This window comes from Schistocerca cancellata, chromosome 4 (genome assembly GCF_023864275.1).
Source record: "Schistocerca cancellata isolate TAMUIC-IGC-003103 chromosome 4, iqSchCanc2.1, whole genome shotgun sequence".
Classification (NCBI taxonomy): domain Eukaryota; kingdom Metazoa; phylum Arthropoda; class Insecta; order Orthoptera; family Acrididae; genus Schistocerca; species Schistocerca cancellata.
The window spans coordinates 405,776,929-405,793,169 of NC_064629.1; the positions used below are offsets into that span (position 1 = coordinate 405,776,929).

Below are 16,241 nucleotides of genomic sequence, written 5' to 3' on the forward strand. Positions count from 1 at the left end.
GTCCACTAAGGCAACACAAATGCTGTCACCTACATAGACTTGAAAGGGAATACCGACACTAAACCGTTCCCGTGGTACGCGTGTTCAGGAACCCGATGGATTTGAAAACAGAAGTGAGCTGCACATCAGGCACCTGTAAGCATTTTCTGGGGACACTAAATTGTTGAAAGGATGCAACTGAATTATCAAATACAACAGCTGAGAGGACATGATGTGTTTGGAAAATGTGTACTTTTACTTGGACAGCACAAACCAGCAGTGGTTCAAGAACAACAAAGAGAAGCTCAAAAGCAGGTACAAATTCCAGGCTGAATTGAAGAAAACATTTGGTTATTATGGTGCAAGCCAACATGAGCAGATTACAGTTGACCTGTGGGAGCAAGTCCACCACTGTGCCCTGGACGAGGTCATTCCCGAACTCACCACAACCGTTCCCTATCACTGTGCAGAGGTATCAGGAGCCATCTAACAACAAACTTCACGAAAATTAAGTGAGGTCACCATCAATGGAGGTGATGCTATCACAGATGAAAATCCTCCATGAACAATTGTTACTAAAATGTCAGGAAGTCTTACTGACATCATCTTCAACAGCCAACCTGCCCAGGTGATATTCAACTTGCACTTTTCTTTTTGGAATGTCAGATGCTTATCAACAGCTAAAGACTATATTCAGTGATACAAAAGCAATTGTGCTGAAGACCGCAAGTGGGAAATACAACCAGCCAACAGGAACATATGTTGCAAGAATAACTTTCACTGACTGAATGCAGCCCTTCAAATTTGTCATTTTAACAGAAAGTAGTCACAATGTTATTCTCATATGAAACTTCTAGCAGGCATCACAAGCAGTCACAAACTGTGAAGATCAGAGCTACAGACTGGCAAAGTTACTCCAATAAGCACAAGGTTTCTCTGGGCAGATGTTTGGTGTTGAAGACATTATTACCCCACCGTCATCAATGAGACGAATTCCAGTCAGCACTCTAGATGCTAAGTTAAACTGTGACACTTTTGTTGATTTAGAAGGATTACTCAGGTTCAGATTCAAAAGGGTTACTCAGATTCACAAAATAAATGTACATGCCAGTGATGACCATAAGCATTGCACGTAGTCAAGGAGAACTTTTTTGGATTACTAATTGTCACACGCAGTCACATCTCATCCCTAAAAGGATGTGTGTTGGAACAGCTGAAACAGTCCAGGAAGGGCAGATTAGTGCCATTGACAAAAAATCATACTCTGCGACCACTACAGACAAAACAGTGGAGGAGCCTGCTATTGAACTGCCAATTGGATCTGGTCTGCTTGAGGAACAATGTAGGCGAGTGTCGGCCATTGAACACCAGTTTTTGTATACCTTTCAAATGTGGAGTTGAGAAAAGACAGACCTAACAGCCCAAGGTAAAACACCATATCAACACCAGGGACCACCCACCAACTACCGAGAGCCCATATAAGGTGTTGCTGGATGAGGAATGGATAATCTGTGAAGTGGGGAGGATGCTGTGGGTGATGACACCACCGACCCTTCACGCACTCCTTGGTCGTCTCCTATGGTTCTTGTGAAGCAGATGGATGGCACATGTTGTTTCTCTGTCAACTATTGATGACTAAACACAGTCAAGAAAAAGGTGTCTGTCCAGTGCTTCACACTGATAACAACCTAGCCCATGGATAATGAACAAATGACACATGTGCCATTAGTGGAAAAAAACAGGGTGTGGCATGAAATGAGGAATTTAGGTAGGTCTATCTAATCAAAACTGTTCATTTGTTTGTCTGCGTTTGAAGCCATAGAACTGAAGTTCATCACGAACAGGCTATCAGAAGTTTTAGGTGGCATATATTCGTTCTTGCTCATTCCCTGTGAGTCACAGCACACTCAACTGCATTAGTATCAATACACCATAATCCAATGTTAGATTGCACAGGTTGGCAGCTGTTAAAATGATGACTTCTGATCTCTACTGGCAATTACTGTACTGCCAAATTGTCAAGGCGAAACTGTGTTCACCTGCTTGTTGTTGCTTGTTGCATGTTTATGTCATGTGCTGCAATTACACATAGCTAGTACTATCTTTAAATTTGTGAGTATTATTGAACATGGCAGGTTGACAATGAATCAGGATAAGCCTAACAGGGAATTTGAAAGTTGGTGGACTGAGTTATATGGCATGATTAATAAAGGCAACGAAGAAGTGTGTGTTTTATGTTCTGGGATAGTGGTATGTAGAATGTCACCTGTAAAAAAGCTCTATTAAACAAATCACAAATCTCTTTCGCAAAAAAGAAAACCAGAGCAAAAGGAATTCAGTGCATGTGCTATTTAAGACAGGAACACATGGTTGATATCTATGATTAAGTATGTTTGCAAAGATTGTCATACCCATGCTGCAGATTTCTTAGCTGCAACTGTCATAGCCTGGCAAGGCAAATCTTTCAGCGATGAGGAATTTTTGAAGGAAGCCTGGTTAGCAATTCCCCCATCACTATTTGAAAATTTTGAAAAATAAAGCTAAGTTTACACAGCACATCAAAGATACTCCTTTATCTAGGAACACTATAAAAGTCATAATTCTAAAACTGGCAGTAAATGTAAAAGAAGAACAAAAAACAAGATCAAATTCTGTCTTTATATTTCGCTGTGTCTTGCAAAAGTACAAACGTAACTAACTCTGCTCATTTATCTGTTTGTTTGATACTGTGTTGTAAATGATATCAAAGCAGAATTGTTTGTGATAATATTGTTGCCAGTGACTATTAAGGAAGGGCACAGATATTTGTACAGTTGTTAAAAATTTGCTAACTGAGAAAGAAATAGCTTTTGCTAAAATTGTTTTGATAATGACTGGTGGTTATCCCAATATGGTGGGAATAAATTATTAGTCTCCAAATCCACTGCATCATACATCAACAAGCCTTGTGTGTGAAGGGTGGTTTAAATTCCATTGATAAAATAATGGCCAAAGTCACAAAAACAGTGAAACTTACATCGTCACAAGCTTCTAATAAAACTGAAACATGATGATGATGATGACAACGACGACGATGATCAATGGGAGTGGTAATGATGGTGGTAGTGGTGGTGGTGATAAAGCTTCATGGGCCTTAGCAGCTCTACTAAAATGTAATGAAACTAGTGTGAAGGAAGACTGTAAAATTACTAAAATGAAAACCACAAATAAAAATGTAAGAACACACAATCCAAAAACTTGTGCACACACACGTTCACACACAAAACAATGAAAATCACATGGTGAAAATGGAAAAAGCTGCAGAAAAACTAAAAGAAGGTGACGGACACCTGCAGCTGGTTGACTGCTAGAATAAAAGAGCATGTGCCAGCCACCCTGCAACACACTAAAATCTCCAGCCTAAAAGCTTAGGCCAGAGTCCAGACATTTCAAAAAATTTTAAAAGTTTGACCACACTTGTCTCATCATCAGTTAAAACAAAGGGCAGAAAAATTCACTTAGTTAAAATGTGGCATATACTGACTTGCATGCCACAGGCATCACAAATAGGGGGATCCTCTCATTTGAGTAAAAATCCCTGTGTTAGGGGATTCTGCCCAATTTGGAGGTTGGTCAGAGCCACCTCATCCCACTGGAGCAACCAGCATGAGGATTGCCATGCCTGGATAGTTGTCCTTACCAATCACAGCTTATTGTCCATCAGTGACTCCTCCTCCCAGAACTGCATGGATCTGCAACCCAGCAGTGAAATGACAGCCTGCAGGGGAATGGTTCATTCTGTAATGTTACATTCCGTTCAGGCCTCCTTGGCAGCTTTGTCGGCCTATTCATTTCCTCAAATTCCCAAGTGTCCTGTTGCCAAGCAGAATGACACCTTCTTCCCTTGCTGCTGTAGGAAGTACAGTTGGTAGTGTACCAGCTGGACCAATTTCTATGCTGGGTACATGTGCTGCAATGATTGTAGGGCACCAAGGGAATCAGAGCAGATGACAAATTTTTTGTTGTGATGAGACCTCATCTCCTGTAATGCCTTCAGGATCACATGGATCTCAGCAGGAAATAAAGTATGGGTATGGGGAAGGTGAATCCTGAAGACACCATCGAGGAACATGACTGAATAGCCAACGGAGACCCCTTGTTGTCAGGCATCAGTATAAACAACTGTGAAACTTTAATGCCTATTTAAAATGTTAAAAAACAGAAACTGAAATGTAAAATTGGGAGTTCAACCTTTCTTAAAATTCATCAAGTCTAAAATAATTCCGGGCATTAAAACAAGGCACACCCGTCTCTTACAAGCAATCTTTCATGTGAATCTCTTATTGCCCAGTTGCTCACTATCCAATATGAAAGAGCCTTTCCATTGGTTGCCAACAAACAGTATGGGAAGCAGGTGTGTATGATATGGACTGTGTTTTATAGGCCTGTTGCATCATTAAGTGTTGTCACCTAATGTGAAGTGACAGCTTACCAGCCTCAACACATAGGCTCGGTATGCGGCTGTTTTGAAAGCCTCCAGTGGCCAGCCTAAGTCCTTCATGGTTCACCACATTCAACATCTTTAAACAAGGTGGTCTGTGTGCATCCTTTTTGACCATTCCCATTCAGTTTTAAATGCTCCAAAGTTGAGGATGAGGGACACCATTCTCAAAAGCACAGTGAGGTATCTGGGCATCTGTGGTCCCTGAAAGCACTCAGCATTTTCAACTGTTTTAGCCACAATTCAAGGGGAGCAGACCAGACATGTCTGCTCTGGTTTTGCAGGATCTTTGTGCAATCTTGGCTTGATTGTGGGTGCACTGTGTGTTGGTCTGCACGGCCACCTCAGAGAAGATGAGGATACTGTCATTCTACCAGCAGACAAAGGGAACGTGATGGTGCTGCTAAGACCCTGCAACACGTGTGACTAAAAAGACCTTTGGTCTTCCCAACAACTCAGGCCTGGACCAGAACCTGATAAAAAGGCCTTACCCCAGAGCTCCGCTTCCACCACAATTATACGGCCTCCCCAAGATACACAAGAGGGTGGTACCACTACGCCCGATAGTAGACGTGATCAATTCTCATACCTATGACATAGCCAAACAGCTTTGACATTACATCCTGCTTCACAAGGGTACTGCTAGAGGACTCCTTGAAACTACTGGAGAATCGTTTCAACAAAGGTAAAGTGGAACTATTCCACCATGCACTCAAGACCACATATTTCCAGTTTAGGGCAAGTTTTACCAACAGGTGGATGGAGTTGCTATGGGATCCCCATTGGCACCATGTATCGCTAAACTGTACATGGAATACTTTGAGGATATCGCCTTGGAAACAGCACACATTAAACCCAAGGTCTTTTATCGGTACATGGACGATACGCAGCGAGGACACTCTAATGAAATTTCTCAACCATCTGAACAGCATACATAAGAACATCAAGTTAACAATGGAATTGGAAGAAAATGGGTGCCAACCCTTCCTCAATATCCTAGTAAAGAAGAAGATGGATGGCATACTGGGACACTTGGTCTACCAAAAGAAAACACATACAGACCTGTACCTCAATGCCAACAGCTGCCATCACCCAGCACAACAGAAATCTGTGCTCACTACCCTTGTCCACAGAGATCATGACATATGCTACAAGGACAATTTATCTTCTGAGATTCAGCACCTGAAGAAAACCTTCCAGAAGAATGGATACACTGAAACACAGTTTAGATGCGCTCTCAAGATGAGCAAGAAGAAGAAGGGGGAGGACCTTCAGGAAGAAGAGAATAACAAAGATCTGGCATTCCTCCCCATACGCAGGGCCGCCCATGGCCAAGATTGTCAGGATACTGGAGAAGAACAAGATAAAAACCATCTTCCGCCCTCCAGCAAAAATCAGAAATATGCTGGGCTCAATGAAGGACAACTTGGGTCTAAGTACACCGGGTGTCTACAGCATTCCCTGTGAATAGGGGAAACAATATATTGGACAGACACAGCGTTGCCTCACACAACGCACCTCTGAACATGTGAGAAGCGTCCACCAGGGACAAAAAGAAAAATCTGTGGTAGCAGAGCATAGCCTCAGTGAAGAACACATGTTTCAATTTGAAGAAACCAAGAGACTGTGTACAACGAATGGTTTCTGGGACTCTATTATTAAAGAGGAGTGGAGATATGGTCAGTGATAACCTGATCAACCAGGATTGTGGTTTCCAACTCAGCACTGCATGGAACACAACAAGAATAAGATGAAGCGCACCAATGGAGGCAGGTCAGTGGCAGCAGATGGAATAAACAGGCCACACTCATGCCTGATTGACCCAACCGGTGCCGAGAATGCAGAAAAGCCTGTGGTCCAGCGGCTATAAAGATCCGGACAAGATGTGAATCTGACACTTCCCCTGAAGATGGCAAGTAAGAAATTGGCTGAAACTTTGCTGGAGAACAATGCATTGACTCGGCTGTCAACCCGAGAAGATTTTATCATGTCGATCACACTTTTTTGAATGTTCTCCAGAGTCCCAAAATGATGTCCTTTAAGACATTTTTCAATTTTGGGAAAAAAAAGTCAGGACGACTCAGATGAGATGAAAAGAGGGACTGTGGAATAACAGGAATGCATTCTGTAATGGAAGTGGTTGTGTGACATGGGGCGTTGTCATCACAGAGCATCCAATTTTCTGCAGTCTCTGGTCTCACTCAATTCACCCTTTTCCTGAACCTTTCAAGGACATCTTTGTAAAACACTTGGTTTACAGTTTGTCCTGGAGGAACAATCTCACAACAGTGTGGGCATGTTTGACATTTTCACTAGTTTTTGAAGTTGAAGGTCTCCCTGAGTGAGGTTCATCTTCAATGTGTTCTCAGCCTTCCAAAAATAATTTGTGCCTGCAAAAAACTTGTGCTCTTCATACAGAATAATCCACATAGGCCTGTTTCAACTCTCAAAGGTGATACTTGCGGATTCCCCAAGCTTAACACAATACTTGATGGCATAAAGTTGCTCTAAATTCTGCTGTTCCGTTTTCATAACACACAACAAAAACACAACTTCACTGATGGCATTCTCAAAAATCATGGGATGGCTGTATGGAGCTGAAACTTGGACTGAGCATCTGGAAGGAATGAACACATCAGTCTGCACAAGTAGAACAACACAGTGTTGTGGAATTTCTTGCAGTATTGTCAGCCTCATTTCTTTTCTCACGCACCTCATATTCATATCTGGCAGAACTTTTTATCTGACATGTAACAAATACATTAAGCAAAAATCAATATTTAAAACTTGGGTATTTTACCTTTCTTCACTGGCGTCTTTTGAACAAGGAGAGACGTTAGGAACTTGAGGTATGAATAGAATCTTTGAAGATATCGTGGCTGTTCAGACTGTGTAATTGTCACTGCTGAAAATAACAACACATAAATACATAACTTAGAATATAATGGACATGTGGAAATTTATAAAAACTACCTTTTGTTTGAAAAACTAACTTTAAAAGTATTGTAACATTTTCACAATATATTTTCCACTGAGTAAATAAGATACACAGAAACTCCTTTTCAGGAAGTTATTCTGATTCTGATACACTCTTATTGGCAATTAAACTGCAGATAAATGTTGCATTGCACAGAAAGTGATCCTGTTCCCAAGGTGAATGGAATAGTTCAGAATGTAATGTGACTGGGATGTCATCAAACCTTGTAATGGCTCTTGGCATGACAGTTGCGTGAAGAATAGCCAAAAGAACTCACATGAACTCATTTGACAGTGATCAGATCATGAGTACCTGACACACAGCACAGTCCATTTCCAAAACCAAGCATGCACTGAACTTTGAAAAACTACCACATATCCTGTGCTCACTGTCTGACATAGAACACACAGATCAGCCTGTGTGGATGAGTATTACCATAGGATGTTCCACTGCTGATGAGTCACAGTACACATCAGTACATGCAAATGACAGATTAAGAGCATGTTAAACACCACATCAGGCAATTCATCCTGCTTGCCAAGAGGTCACTGCTGAGGCTGGTAACTGGAGGTATTCACTTATGGTAACTGGAGGTATTCACTTATGGTGTATACTTTCATGGAATGAAATAGGGCCATGATGTGTTTGGCATTGTCTCTCACTGGTGAAGAAACCCAGAACTTGCTATACAATTTGTACCTCCATTTCATATCCTCTAGTGTCCTACACGCAGTCTGCACCTTCACCAAAACAATGCATCATCTCATCACTTTTGAATTGTTTTAGAATGGTTCGAAAAAGGTGCTTGTGTGGCCCCTCATGTCACCTTACCTCAATCCTACTGAAAACATCTGCAATGCCACCGAGGGAAATGGGCATGCCTTGGACCCACACGTGACCAAAATCATTTGCTACAGACACTGTCACAGTTCAATGGTTCATTGTCAATGAAACTTCCTGGCAGATTAAAACTGTGTGCCGGACCGAGACTCGAACTCAGGACCTTTGCCTTTCGCAGGCAAGTGCTCTACCAACTGAGCTACCCAAGCACGACTCACGCCCCGTCCTCACAGCTTTCCTTCTGCCAGTATCTCGTCTCCTACCTTCCAAACTTTACAGAAGCTCTCCTGCAAACCTTGCAGAACTGGCACTCCTGAAAGAAAGGATATTGCAGAGACATGGCTTAGTGACAGCCTGGGAGATGTTTCCAGAATGAGATTTTCACTCTGCAGCAGAGTGTGCACTGATATGAAACTTCCTGGCAGATTAAAACTGTGTGCCAAACCGAGACTCGAACTCGGGACCTTTGCCTTTCCTGGGCAAGTGCTCTACCAACTGAGCTACCCAAGCACGACTCACGCTCCGTCCTCACAGCTTTACTTCTGCCAGTATCTTGTCTCCTACCTTCCAAACTTTACAGAAGTTCTCCGCTGCAGAGTGAAAATCTCATTCTGGTTCATTGTCAATGTTTGCAGGTATGTCACTGACTGAGCTCTGAGTCAAAGTGTCAGTAAAGGGGTGAATTAGTAATTGCTTGCTGAAGCCTATGCAGTAGATTTGTCTCTGAACAATCCTGGGAGAAATGGGTCACTGGTGGCCCAAATTCAAACCAGCAACACTCTGACTCACAACGAACTGTCCATCACCTCATATGGCTCTGCAAATGCCCTGTGAAATCTGTTAACAAGAAACTTGAGGTCATCCTGTGTGGCAGTTTACACATGTGGAAACATTGTCTCTCTGACACTGATGATCCACCCTACACAGTTTTGGTTAACTGGTAATGTGCTTTCATGTCACTGCACACCTGTCTGTAACAGACTGCTCAGATATCATGTCTAAATTCTTGATGTGTAACACATCTATAAATAACATTCAAGTGTTGTACATGGTTACATGGCACACCTTCAAATGGGACAACTTTGTGTACAAAATACTCGGACAATCGATTATAGATTATTGTTCAAGTTTGAGGGACCTGCTGCAAATAGTAATAATGAGGGCTGTTGATCATATGGAAAAATAGGCAGCACAAATGGTCACAGGTTTGTTTAACTAATGGGAAAGTTTGTAGGGGATGCTGGAAAAACTGAACTGTTAGACAATTAAAGATAGGTGCAAACTATACCGCAAAAGCCTACTTACATGGTTTCAAGAACCAGCTTTAAGTAAGGGGTGTCGGAATATACTACAGTCTCTATGTATCACTCTTGTAGGGATCCAAAAGACAAGTTATGGAGTGCACTACTTACTGAGTACACAAAGGCATTTAGGCAATCATTCTTACCACACTCCATACCTAAATCAAACTGGAAGAATCCCAAATAACTGGTACAATGTGAAATATCCTTTCATGCATTTCATGGTGGTTTGTAGAGTGTGACTGTAGATATGTGGTATTAATTCATGAACATCCTATAGACCACTATGCAACAAATTGGGGAAGTAACATTTCAGTATATGCTCTTTGGCATGAACATTTTTGTTGACAGCTAGAAATTGTGTGAACAGCTACATCCAGTCTCCTGAACACAAAATAGAGAAAATATTGAAAACTTTTAGGCCTGTAGATCATTCCATGAAATTTTGGGGGAACTGCTAGACCTTAGTAACTTGCTGCTTTGACACTTTAACACGGTGTCTTCTGAGCATTTACAGATGTATAGTGATGAAACTACATTCAGCCCACTGTTGCATGCATGGTGTAATTGTAAGTCACTGTGCAGGATTTACTTGAGCACATGCACTTCTGCTGTTAAGTCCTGTACTACTCCCGTGCCTTCCTTAGTGAAAACACTTTTTATTGACATCAGATCAGTCATGTTCATTTGGTAAAACTGTAGAATCATGTCCATTACATGCAGCACAAAATTTAGCAATGACAGGATTCCAAGTGGTATCTGACTGAATTTCAACCTTCCAGTTCATTACACTTCTACTTCGCACAACTGAAATTTTATAACACTACTCTATCAATTTTTAAAACCATATTGACTTGCATGTCATATCAGTTATACAGTGACATTGAGGGGACATGTGAGAAGTTCAGCAAGCAACATAAGAATCAGGGAAACAGACAGAATTAGAAATGGGCTGTGATTAAAATGCCTCATGGCTGATAATTCAGTGCAAGAAATCAATTGATCAGTAATATGACTAAAGCCTAACATACAAAGAATGGCCAACCTTAAGGACAAAGGAATATGTGCATTAATATATAAGGGACAATCAAAAAGTTTCCATTTGAGGGCATTGCTGCAGCATATATGCAACATATCATGACTATGATGTGGGTATGTAAGCACCAACAAGTAGGCAAGAGGCTAGTGTGACATTTGAGTCTTTCTGACATGCATGAGGTAAATGCAGAAACATGAACTATGGTTACTTTATTACCAAATGCATCCAAGCAGGATCAACCTGCTGTTATTCTTTTCTTGACTGCCAAATGATAAACACAGGCAGACACCCATCAAAGAATGAAGAATATGCACAGGGCAACACATCTGTCAAAAACCACTGTTGTGGAATGGTGCACCAAATTCTGTGCTAATGGTGGTTCAGCACAACATGCCTGTCAATCTGGGAGGTCTGCCTCATCCATTAAGGACAAGTGAGAGACACTTCAGCACCCATCCTGTTGTTCTTATCTCTTCCCATACGATTATCAGATCTTCGGTCAGTTAAGAAAGGCCTTGAAGAGTCGAAAATTCCTGTCAGTCGAGGTTGTGCAGAAGGCAGTTATGGATTTCTTCAGGCAGCAGGACAAGGCATTTTACCTCTCAGCAATTTTGCACAACTGGTATACCAGTTATGGACTGTACAACCTTCAAATGGAAAGTTTTTAATTATTCCTTATTTTTTATTCTTTGACATCCTAAGTTACAATTTTTTCTCATGATACTAAATTTAGGAGAAAAGTAACAGCACAGGAAATTTTGCTAATAGTGTGTGTGTGTGTGTGTGTGTGTGTGTGTGTGTGTGTGTGTGGGCGCGCGCGCGATACAAGAGAGAGAGAGAGAGAGAGAGAGAGAGAGAGAGAGAGAGAGAGAGAGAGAGAGAGTTGATAAGAACCACATCAGAGGGAGCAATACGTGAAACTTTTGGCATACCATAATCTAGAAATCAGTGGGAATATCACTATCTGAGCACCTGATCAAACAGACTGGAGGTATCCAGTTAGATACCACTTGGAATCCTGTCATTGCTAAATTTTGTGCTGCATGTAATGGACATGTTTCTACAGTTTTACCAAATGAACATGACTGATCTGATGTCAATAAAAAGTGTTTTCACTAAGAAAGGCACGGGAGTAGTACAGGACTTAACAGCAGAAGTGCATGTGCTCAAGTAAATCCTACACAGTGACTTACAATTACACCATGCATGCAACAGTGGGCTGAATGTAGTTTCATCACTATACACCTGTAAATGCTCAGAAGACATTGTGTTAAAGTGTCAAAGCAGCAAGTTACTAAGGTCTAGCAGTTCCCCCAAAATTTCATGGAATGATCTACAGGCCTGAAAGTTTTCAATATTTTCTCTATTTTGTGTTCAGGAGACTGGATGTAGCTGTTCACACAATTTCTAGCTGTCAACAAAAATTTTCATGCCAAAGAGCGTATACTGAAATGTTACTTCCCCAATTTGTTGCATAGTGGTCTATAGGATGTTCATGAATTAACACCACATATCTACAGTCACACTCTACAAACCACCATGAAATGCATGAAAGAATATTTCACATTGTACCAGTTATTTGGGATTCTTCCAGTTTGATTTAGGTATGGAGTGTGGTAAGAATGATTGCCTAAATGCCTTTGTGTACTCAGTAAGTAGTGCACTCCATAACTTGTCTTTTGGATCCCTACAAGAGTGATACATAGAGACTGTAGTATATTCCGACACCCCTTACTTAAAGCTGGTTCTTGAAACCATGTAAGTAGGCTTTTGCGGTATAGTTTGCACCTATCTTTAATTGTCTAACAGTTCAGTTTTTCCAGCATCTCCTACAAACTTTCCCATTAGTTAAACAAACCTGTGACCATTTGTGCTGCCTTTTTTTCCATATGATCAACAGCCCTCATTATTACTATTTGCAACAGGTCCCCCAAACTTGAACAATAATCTATAATGGATTGTCCGAGTATTTTGTACACAAAGTCCTTTGTGGACTGATTGCATTTTTTTAGTACTTCTAAGTATACAACCAATAAAGCAAAATTTCCCACCTAATTAGCATAGAACTAAGCCAATGCAATCATTCCATTGCATATCTATTACAAATTGTTATAGCTGTGTATTTGGATGAGTTTCGAATTGTAAATCACCGATATTGTAAGTCATAGTTTTGTGAACTATGACTGAAGCTTTGATGCAAGTTGCCAATCTTAGCTCCAATTTCAGAGTTTACTGAGATCTGACTTATGAAGATTTGTGCAGCTTTTTTCAGGCAGTACTTCACAACAGATAATTGCATTATATGTAAAATGACTTACATTCTATTAATATCCATGGTGTCTTGGAATATGATAAAAATCTATAAAATTGTGGAACTTCAGTCTTCTGCTGATATTTCAGCTGCAAACCATTCCAGTCACCTTCCGAATGAGCCATAATGATTATCTTTACAGCTCATTCCAAAGATGACTGAATGGTTTACAACCAAAATATTAGCAAAAGTCAATGTTTTGCTATGGCTGAATTTCTGCAGTTTATGGCATTATTAATAAGATCATTAATAGACACTAGCTGATCAAAAGTATCCAGACACCACTATGTAATGCAGAAAAGACTACCAGATGTCACGAGAAGTGACAGTATGCATCTTGGTCATCATCTGAGTAACAACTCCATCACGCATATTTCAATCCTTCAGAAGCTACCCACGCCAACTGCTGGTGGTTTGGTTGTGAAGTGGAAACATGAAAGAACAACCACAGCTAAACCAAAATCAGAAGGCAGATCTAATGTGCTGATGTATGTGGACCATTGAGCATTGTGCTGGGTAAATTAAAAAATCATATGAAATCAAGGGAAGGAATCTCTTGTGATTCCCAAGTGCTACCAGCAGTCCAGATAGCACAATGACTGCTCGAAGTGAATTAAAAAGAATCAGACACAGTGGTCAAGCAGCTCCTGATATGCCACATATTTCTGTAGTCACTGCAAAGTGATACTTGAGGTGGTGTTGTGATTCCCAAGTGCTACCAGCAGTCCAGATAGCACAATGACTGCTTGTAGTGAGTTAAAAAGAATCAAACACAGTGGTCAAGCAGCTCCTGATATGCCACATATTTCTGTAGTCACTGCAAAGTGATACTTGAGGTGGTGTAAAGTGTGATGCCACTGGACAGTAGATGACTGGAGACATGTGATTTGGAGTGATGAATCATGCTGTACCCTGTGGCAATCTGATGGAAGGGTTTGGGTTTGAATAAGGCCTGAAGAATGTTACCTGCCATCATTTGTAGTGTCAACAGTGATTGTATGGGGGTGATGGTTAGGGTGCAGTCCTCTTATTGTATTTAAGAAAGTTCTAAATGCGGGAAGATATGAACACGTTTTACAGCACTTTGTATTGCTTACAGTAGAGAAACAGATTGCAGATGGTGGCTGATTTTATCAACATGACAATGAACCCTACCATAAAGCACCTTTTGTGAGGCAATGATTTGTGAAAAATAACATTCCTTAAATAGATTGGCCTCCCATAGTCCTGGCCTGAAATCAATGGAACACCTTTGAGATTAGTTAGAATGCTGAATTTGCTCCAGACCTCAGTGTCCAATATTACCACCTTCTCTGGTTGTGACTCCCGAGGAAGAATGGGCTGCCATTCCTCCACAGACATTCAGACACCTCATTTAATGTGTCTCCAGCAGAATTCAAGTCATCACAGAGAGACACGTGGGCACAACCAGTATTAATGTCAAGTAATAAGTGTCTGGATACTACTGTTCAGATAGATGGTTGGTTGGTTGGACAAATAAAGGGATCAAACTACTAGGTCATCAGTCCATTTTTCATCGAACATGACATGTCTACATGACTGTAGGTCAGAGAACCTACTGTACAAAACCCAGTGGAAAAAAACCCCAAGGTCTACGATAAGTCAACAAGGGTGAGATATGGGACAAAAAGAAGAAAAAGAGACAGAGGAAGAAAGTCAGGCAAGATGTCCCATCTAGAGAGCAGTTAGAAGCCCCCCCGAAAGCAGAGTGCAATCAGAAGCCTCTAATACTTATAAGAGGAACCTCAATCAGAAATTGCCTAGGAAAGACTAGCAACACAGGCAGGGCAAGAGAAGCACAGAGAGGCAAAAGATGAACAAGTCTAAGAGACCATGCCAGAGAGGGAGGAAGAGTAAACGAGCAAGTAGGGTGAGGAATGGGCTGGACCACCAAGCCCAAACAGCCGCAGCCCAGTTTGGGCAGAGGATGCAACAGTGTGTTGCCAATCCCTGAATTGGCCAATATGGTTAGGTGGCCCTTCCTTGCTTAAAGAGAGTGGTAAAAGCACCATTCATGAATAAAACATAAAACTAAGTCAGCCATTGAGGTATCACTTCCTAACACCAGGGGTAGTGAGTCTGGGAGTTAAGAGTCTGTCTCAGGATGGCTACGTTGGGACAGTCCAGTAAAATGTGGACCACTATCAAACAGGAAACATAGTGACAGTGGTGTGGGTCCAAGGTGCCTGCATGGAGGACTTCCACAGATTCATAGGTCCCTTTATCAATGATAGTTTGTCGGATGAAGTCAGAGAGAGCCATTCTGTATTCCAGTTTCCTCAAACTTGATGGCATAATACTGATTAGATATCTGTTTCCAGAATACCAATCTCAAGAGTCAGTTTGCTGTTAGCTGGTTTAACCAGACTATCAGTGTGTTGATTCTCCTGGATCCCGACTTGGCCCGAGGTCCTGATGAAGATCACTAAGGGGAAGGTAACACTGGTCGAGACCTTGCAAACTGCTCAAGTAATCGCTGCAGATGAGAAAGGACCCACTGGTGCAGGAATAGACATGCTCAAGAGCACAAGAAATGGTTACCAACTTGCAGGGAAAACACTACAGCCATCTGCCAAGGAGTGCAGTTCGGTATGTCACACATGAGTACAAGCAAAGCCAACATGACCAGCAACCATTAATCCATCAGTATAGATTACTTCTGCACCCCAGGATGTGCCAAGGATGGATGAAAATTGGTGGTGGAGAGTCTCTGGAGGAACCGAGGCTTTCGGACAGTGTGATATGTCAGCCACAGCCGAGGGGTGCACCATGGAGGTGTATTTGAGTGGGCCCAGAGGACAGGTGGAAGAGGAAACCACTAGAGTTCAAAGAGGAGGGATCAGTTGCGGATTGTGATCATAATCCCTGATCTGGGCCACCATTGCGGGAGATGGATTTCCATGTTTGGAAAGAGGAGATGGTAGTTTGTATGCATAGGGCAGCTGTGATAATGTGTAGCATAACTGACAAGCTGTTCTTGGCACCTGACCTGCAATTGAGGGACCCCAGCCTTCAAGAGTAAGTTGTTTACGGGGCTAGTTGAAAGGCTCCTGTTGCAAGTTGAATCCTGCAGTAGTGTATCGGATCCAATATCTGCACTGCTGACGGTGATGCCAAACCATACCCCATATTCCCATAGTAAACATGGGATTGTATCAGGGCTCTGTAAAGCTGTTCTGGTTGTGGGTGAATGGTACGACATTGACAGAATTACATGCCACCAGTCTTAGCAACTGAAAACCAAAAGCCATGTGTGAGGGCCCATGCCTGTGCCTTTCATATGGAGCCATGCA

General features: G+C 41.7%; 1 protein-coding gene across 1 annotated transcript in view; it reads right to left on the bottom strand.

The window, feature by feature from the left end:
• LOC126183882 (zinc finger FYVE domain-containing protein 26) overlaps positions 1–16,241 on the bottom strand; it is a 329,860-nt gene that overhangs the window by 205,524 nt on the left and 108,095 nt on the right. The window contains exon 11 of the mRNA XM_049926187.1: positions 7,260–7,364. Coding sequence (XP_049782144.1) covers positions 7,260–7,364 — 105 coding nt within the window. The remainder of the gene's footprint in view (positions 1–7,259; positions 7,365–16,241) is intronic.